This window comes from Castanea sativa, chromosome 5 (genome assembly GCF_040712315.1).
Source record: "Castanea sativa cultivar Marrone di Chiusa Pesio chromosome 5, ASM4071231v1".
NCBI classification, from domain to species: domain Eukaryota; kingdom Viridiplantae; phylum Streptophyta; class Magnoliopsida; order Fagales; family Fagaceae; genus Castanea; species Castanea sativa.
Window position 1 is genome coordinate 42,867,080 of NC_134017.1, and position 8,390 is coordinate 42,875,469.

General features: G+C 34.7%; 1 protein-coding gene and 1 pseudogene across 1 annotated transcript; one reads left to right on the plus strand and one right to left on the minus strand.

Moving 5' to 3' along the window:
* Positions 1–319: 319 nt before the first annotated feature.
* On the minus strand, positions 320–4,619 carry LOC142633525 (trans-resveratrol di-O-methyltransferase-like; annotated as a pseudogene).
* A 3,072-nt stretch (positions 4,620–7,691) lies between these two features.
* LOC142637214 (histone H3.2) lies at positions 7,692–8,390 on the plus strand. Its single transcript, XM_075811497.1, has one exon. The coding sequence runs from the start codon at positions 7,792–7,794 to the stop codon at positions 8,200–8,202; it is 411 nt and encodes a 136-aa protein (XP_075667612.1). The 5' UTR covers positions 7,692–7,791; the 3' UTR covers positions 8,203–8,390.

Genomic DNA, 8,390 nt, shown 5'->3' on the forward strand with positions numbered 1-8,390 from the left:
TTGTACATCTCGGTCAAGCTGCTTGGTCTTATATGTATTTTCGCCATGGAGAGTTGGCCCATTACTGTTGCCATAATTAGATAGGACAATTTTTGTCATGGGCATGGGTAGGGTTGTCCAACACATAAGAATTGACTACAGTACTCTTCTTTACACAAATTTCATAGGTTTCGTTATTGAAGAAAGTTTTAAGACTACGCAATTTCAAGATTGACACAACTTCCATTCCCTGGCTGACACTAATCCATATGGCATTCAGGCTTACAGTACATGATTTATTCAATGATCATAAAAATCTTATTATGGCACATCATTGCTGCTAAGGATAAACCTCAATAAGGGACCTTAAACCAAATAAGGGTTTTATCTTGTAGTGATTGAAACCTGCCTCCAAGAAGAGTTTTTCCCATTCCTTCTCGTGTCTCTCTCTTCCAGTACCACAACCATCATCAACATGTCAAAAAAGAGTTTTGTGCTCGTAATTTCATGCTCATCTCTCTCCTCGTCAATCACTATGTCTATGATGATCACCTTTCCCTCCTTTCCTTCATTTGAAATAGCTTCTTGGCATTTTTTTCAGTACCTTCATGCATTCTTCATCACTCAAAGCGTGTAAAACCAACTGCAATTAGTCATTTTCGTGTGAAAACATGACCTAATTTATTTAGGTTAACCATAAATAACACAACCAAGAGTATAATCATTCTCTAAAATTGTGCCCTTCCTCATTGTATTGAAAAAAGCATATGCACTTCACCTAAAGTTTGAAATTGACTATCAATTTGTGCATAACCTGAGAGCACATTTATATGAACAAGAAAAAGAATCCACACAAGACAATATTACTTAACATTAGTGACAGCTCCGTAATTTGTTTTCTAGGGGGGTTGGTAGTAGCGAAGCTAAGAATTTGTCAAAGGGGAACTAGTAAAAAATAAAATGATTAATTTTTTTTCTTGTATATACAACTTTCATATATATACAATAATATAAAATATTATATACAATAATATAAAATAGTATTCCAAATACAAAATAGTATACAATACCATTATATTGTACAATAGTCTAAAAAAGTTATTAATAGTTTAAATATCAGTAAGATAACTACTATTGCATGCATAAACAAATATAATTAAATAAGTAATCATATATTTTTATGTGAAATTAATAATAGCTTATTATGTTTATAAGTAAATCTCAATTAAATAAAAAATATATATAATAAAGAAGAATAGTAACACGTCTAGTAGTAGGACTAAAAGTCTAAGACTAATTGTGAAAATAAGAAAAAATAATAATTGATACAAGTTTATACTTTTGAAGTGTATGACTTTTTAATTATACACATGATCACTCTCTTGGAATTGGAGCAAGCACAAAATGACTTTTTAGACTTGAAAATCTATAGAGTATTTATCAAACAGAGAGAAAAACTAAGAAAACATAGAAGGGAGAAAGAGAGATAGAGAGAACGAGAAAAAAATCACAAATACAGATCTATTGGTTGAACAGTAGTGTAATTTTTTGTTGATGAAGAGGAAAAGTGCAAGTAAAAACAACTTCATTTTGTTGTCAATGGCAAAGTATGCCAGAGTCCAAGAGAGATTTTTTTATATATTTAATTTTTTATAAATGAAGAAGCAAAAATTTGAAACATATTTTTCTTTCTTATAAAATTAAATATTTTTAAAGTAGTACTATTGACAGCTCACTTTCACAAAAATTTTACAACAAAATCTATGTGGCAAGTTGTTAAAGGTAGGAAAAAAAGTGATGTATTAGCCAAAAAATGTATATAAAAAAAAAGTGATGTTAGTTGTGTGTCTAGATAAAAATCAATTATAACTTGCCAATTAACTTTTATTGCAGAATTATTGTGAAAGTAGCATTAAGATATATATAATTTGGCCAAGTAAGGGGTTTCGTGGCTGGCATGTAACACCCCCCCCCCCCCCTTGTTTAACATGGTTTGACCAATTACATGTGTATACACGTGGGAAAGACAACTAAAGTCCGTGAATCAAACTCATAGACTCTTATGAATAACACTTACACAAACCTCATATACATAAACTAAGAAAGAATAGAAACTCAATAAGGCTCGATATCGTTCTAGTTTAACAAAGCCCTTGAGAATTTAAGGAATTGAGCTTGTAATTCATTAGAAATTTGAGAAATTTTCATAGACGTATTTTATTTCAGTATGATGAAACAAATCTAGAAAAGAACATATTTATTAGAACCTTTTAGGGTTTCTAACAGACTTCTCTAAAAATAAAAATTACAAAAATACACCACAATTTTCTATGATTTAGCTAAGAATCCAAATTACCCATATAAAATACATTAAAATAAAATAACTAAATTTAGGTTAGGGCCAATAATAAGTATTAACATACAAAATTATTGAATTATGTGCCCCTTTTACATGACTTTGATTGTAGAGTTTATCTAGAAATTCCATGGACATTTGATCTATGTCATAAACATAAATCAAAGCCCAAACAAACATGAACTAGCTCATAAACCTAATAAATACAACTCCTAAAACCCAAATACACCCAATACCTCCCTTGCACTCACATAATAAGCTAAAACTCACTATCTCACTCGTGCGGGGAAATACACAGCCTGAGGATTGAGGGAAGATACACAGAGGGGGATAATATTCTGTTGGGTCTTAAACTCCATCGATCACATGGGCTGTTAGCTTGGCCTCAAGGGGTCTTACCATTGTAGGAAATTTTTCACCCACCTTAAACAAATAAATTGGGAGTCTCACTTCAGAGTTCATCAGGCATCTTGGGTCGGGCCACCACACCTTTTTTTTTTTTTTTTTATGGACAGGGGGGGGGGAATATTGTCCAATTTAATTGAAATAATTTCATTTTGCTAATTGCATTTTTCAACCCACCGAGTTGTAATTGTTAAGATTTTCAATCAATGCACCAGGTTTATAGATTGGTTGGTTGGTGGCAGATTGAAATTTTCCCAACCTTCCATTGGTGGGTTGGTTAAAAATATTGCCCTCCACTCACCCAATTCGACCGACGCACACCCCTAGTTACTAGAATGGTTTCAATAATTGATTTGCAATAATAGGAAAAATAAATTAGCTGTTTATGGTCATAGTTAATTATCATCAAAATAATTTAAAGGCTCTTTTGACCACAAGCTTCTATACATACAGACCACCATGAACGGCTAAAATAAGGATGTACAAAAACAAAGAATGAACAGAGGAAAAATTATATAGTTTTATCCAGTCACCTTTACAAGCATCAACAAATTTCTTTAACGTTTGCATGGTTATTTCCTCTTCATGTTTGAAAAAAAAAAATCCCCTTTAAACTATTTATGGGTAAAGAAAGTACTATTGAGAATTTCCTATCTTAAAAACAATTTAGGCTTATAAGGATAATTATAGTAAGGTGGCTGGGGATATTCTATCATGGGGATAACGTGTAGAAATTTTTTATATACTACATCAAATAAATCCGTAGACAACACTTACTGTCTCAAAATAGCAACTTAGTCCATGTCTTAGCTTTGCCACCTAAAAATTCTTGGAATTGACTATAAATTGTTTATCATGTTATGAGATGCACTTTAAGCACCAACGAGGTAATATCTTCTAATTTATTTCTGTTTTGTGGTGAAATCTAATTTCCATGAAATGTTATTATTTAAATGACAATTTTGAAAATTATGAAATTTAATTTATTTATTAATTTATGTTTTTAGGAACAAAATATAGCCCATGAAAGACATGTAGATCAAGCTCCTTAAAGACACCAGCCAAATTTTGAGATATGGTGGTGGAAGGATTAAATAATGCATACCTTAAGTAGAATGGCATCTGCGGAAGGGATAGTCTGAAACATATCACCTCCAACAAAGTTCAAGTTCAAACTATCTTGCAAATTAGCAACGACATGTGGAAGCTCTAAAACAGTGCACTTCAAGTGAGGGAAAGCCCCAGAAATGATTCTAGCGCACGTTCCAGTGCCACCCCCAACATCGACCAGTGTATCCAACCCCTCAAAAACTGGCCTGCAGTCTTTTACAACCAAGTTCATCATTCCAGAATCACTGGCCATTGCCTTGTTGAAAAGATCATTAAAGTCAGGGTTTTGATCAGCATAGTCCCATAAGCTCATCCCATGTGCACTCTCAAATGGTGTGACTTTGTCCCCTCGAAACCAACTCTCCAAGAAGTGCTATGGAGTACCTATAACTGGGTCAAGCACTGCCAGAAGAAGCGGTGACAAGTTGGTGACATTATCTTTTAGGAGGATCCTAGATGAAGGTCTGAGATCATATGCTTCTTCTTCTTCTTGTTGATTTATACGAACTCTTGTCGTAACAACGGAACCACAGTGCACAAGTAAGCGCATGAGCCGGTGCACAAAACCAGCTTTTGTGGGATGAATCTGAAGTGCTGAGACCAACTCAGGGAGAGTAATATGTTTCCCATGATTTTGGATTATGTCTGGTATCCCAAGCTGAATCGCACATTTAAGTGACATGGAACCTATGAAGTTAAATATATGTTTATACAAATGAGACTGAGCTTGAAACAACTCACTTGCTCTCTGACCGTGAACTAGATCCATAATTTTGCATCTACCTTAGCTTCTGATGAACTTGTCCTAGTAATACAATTCGAAGCAGGAACTAATAAATAACATTAAAATTTTTTTTTTTTGATGAACCTAATAAATACCATTAATATTAAAGAAAGTGCACTCATTTCTGACTTTTCAGAAGGTACAGACCTTTCTAGTGTGGTGTTCATTTTTTTCGTGGCTTGAGTAGGGGCGGCGTTACTAATAATTCGTTCAAACGAGACATCATTAAAAATTAAAGGGTTTGTTGGATATGCGTGTATTATTATCATTTTATAATAACATGTTGTTATAAATAAAGTTAGTGATTAAAAAAATAGTAAAACTAATAATTTTTCAAACATTTGATTGGTTAGGTAGACATATATGATATTATTTATATATGTATGGATGAGTGCAACTCTTTACAATGAATACAATGCACATGGGTTGAGTTTTGACATTCAATTTAAAATATTTTTATAAAAACATTGACAAATTTATAATGACAATTGCATAAAAAATCAAAATGGTATACAAACTTTACAAAATAAAATGGTTACACTCCTGCATTGACAATAGATAATGAAAACTTTTAGGTCAAAATATGAAAACTTATTGAAGGAAATAGTAAAATGTCATGTATTTGTGTGAATTTTTTTTTTTTTTTTTTGTCGATAACTCAATATATTTAAGTTCTTTTTTTATTAAATTTTGTTTGATGTAAGTTTCTTAATGACCACATGAAAAGAAATTCTGGAGCCACCACTGCTCCATAATAGTTTTTCACACTCATTTAGATGGGAACTCAAGCAAGAGGTGCTCCCAAACACAATTAGTATTAACAATTTTAAATTTAATTTCATTAGCTCATACTTTCAATTGTATTTGTAGTACTTATGTGGAGTCAAGCAATCTGTAGACTTAGGATTTTATTTGGAGTTCGTTTGTCTTTGGTTGGAATGGAAAAGTGGGAGAATATAAAATATTTTAGGTTCCCTTATTTGGGTTTGGTTAGGAGATAAAAAAGTGGAAGGAAGAAAAATGTAATTAGTATAAATTTACTCTAACACCCATATTAGATAAAAAAAAAAGTAATAAATTATATTTTTATTGAAAAATTGTGCATGGATGGGCACTTCATTATTAAAAAAAAAAAGTCTAAGTACCCAAAACAAATGATGGAAAACAACCCCATTAAAAAAAATGAGGGAAATAGGGAAAAAATGGAATTAAAAAGAAAATTGTTGATACCCATTTTCACGACACATTTTGTACAAGCCTGATTCAACCAAGCTCGACTTCCTTGTGGGCTTAATTCATGTATTATAATTTATTTATTCTTTTAAGCATGGCCCAAGCCCATGCAACATATTGGGGAAATTGAAGAAGTGTAGTTTGAAGGGTATGAGTCGGTTTCTATTAGACCTTTTGCATGAGTCTAACCCATGTGTGCTACCAAATGGGTAAGAGACATTGGTAGCACCTTAAGCTCATGGAGGATGTCTTGTACCCGAAATTTTCACCCCAAAAGAGCTTTTATGCTCTAGTTGATTGTGGCCCAAGGTCTCTACCCAAACTCATTTTTCCCTTTAAAAATAATTGGCTCCCATTGGCCAACTCCAAATGCTAGCCCCCACCTAGGTGAGCTTCCCAAGAGTTTGAAACAACTAAAAATGAGGAGCCAACGGGGGTTTAGTCAAATATTTCCCAAATTATGTATAAAGAAAGTTAATTCTTTTACCCAACTAAAGTATATTTGAACCAAACATCAATTTAGCACATGGGAGGTCCATAGCCTCATCTTTAGCCTAAAAACCAGTCATTAAGGACACCCAAAGGCTGCTATAAAACTCTCCCTTCAGCTCAAAACAAAGCCAACTACGTTTTACCCACATAGCAGAAACTTTAGAGCAAAAGCCCATTCAGCAAGCCAACATTCTCACAATTCTAAAGTTTAGGGGTGGAATTATAGGTATAGGGGAAACTCCCTCTCTTCCTCACAACCTCTCTCAATTTCTTTTTCTCGCTGATTGTTGGTCGAAGTTTTGGACTTGTGTACTTTTTCTGCATTTTTTTGTATTTCAATTATGGCATTTTGATTTCTCTTTTGTTAAAGCACCATTAGCCTTTTATTCATTATGCATTTGGAATTTTGTGTTTGACTCTCCACAAATAAATATTTCAAAAGAACCCAAGGAGAGATTTGGGCTAATCTTGCATTTTTGGCCCTTTGTCACAAAAACATCCCGACAAAAATCAAACAAGAAAAAGGACAAAAACGCATAAGAAAAGAAAAAGAAAAAACGAAATTTTTGTCCTAATCACACACCAAATTTTTGTGCAAGCCCCATCACCACCAGTTTCCCTCCTTATTTTTTTATATTTTTATTATATGTAATATAGAAATTCTATTTTAATGTAATCTAGGTGTATATGTATGTGAAGCTCCCTCTTGAAAATCCACACTATTTTCTTTTTTAACCAAAAACTCAAAAAGACTAATTTTTACTCCACTCTTCTCTCTCTTTTTTCATCCTCCCTAAAATCACTCCAACCAAACAACTTTAACTTAGGGAGCAATCAATTGAATTATTTCCATTTGAATCTTATTTGTACAACTATGTAGAAAACTACGTACTTCAATAAGTTCCACGACAAATGTGCAGTTGTGCTAGGCATATTTGACATGATCCACAGCCATAGGCCCATGGGCCATGGCTAGCAAGTTATCCTTCCAGTCATTATAATATAGCCCACCAAAACAAAAAGCACCGTAGCCACGTCATCGATCCGCATTAAAACCCTCTAAATAAGCAACAGCCGTCGATGATACAAAGAAATCAACGGCCAAGATCCTTCTCTTCCCGCCCCCATACACTTTCTCAAAAACCAGAAAACCCGCCTTATTAAATAAATAAAAATTTGAAATTTCATTCTCTCTCTGCCACGTCATCGATCCGAACAGCACTTAACCCAATAACAAGCCACAGCCGTCGATAACCCTTAACAAATCAACGGCCCATGATCGCCCTCCTCTCCCTCCCAAAATTTCAGTCTCTTCGTATAAATCCTCTCCCTCCAATCCCATTTCTCTCACAGAATTTGAAATCCAAATCCAAATCTAATTCCTAGTTTCAATCTCTGCAACCCTAACCCTAACCCTAGTTTTTCAATCGCAATGGCTCGTACAAAGCAAACCGCTCGCAAATCCACCGGCGGCAAGGCACCGAGGAAGCAATTGGCCACCAAGGCTGCTCGGAAATCCGCTCCGGCCACCGGAGGAGTGAAGAAGCCCCACAGGTTCAGGCCAGGAACCGTTGCTCTCCGTGAGATCAGAAAGTATCAGAAGAGCACGGAGCTCCTGATCCGAAAGCTCCCATTCCAGCGATTGGTTCGTGAAATCGCTCAGGATTTCAAGACCGATCTCCGATTCCAGAGCTCCGCCGTGGCCGCTCTACAAGAGGCCGCTGAGGCTTACCTTGTGGGACTCTTTGAGGACACCAATCTCTGTGCCATTCACGCTAAGAGAGTCACTATCATGCCCAAGGATATTCAGCTCGCCAGAAGGATCAGGGGTGAGCGTGCTTAGAGAGGGAGAGAGAGAGAGAGGAAGAGAGAGATTTGTATATGACAACAAGTGGGTTGTGCTTAGTGTTATTATGCGCTTTTTGACTACATGGTTGTTTTGGTGTGTTTTAGTTTAGAAAGACTTGTAGCTTGAAGCTTAATGGTGTATCCTAGTTTTTTTTCTTAATAGAAATTATGTCTCTCATTCAA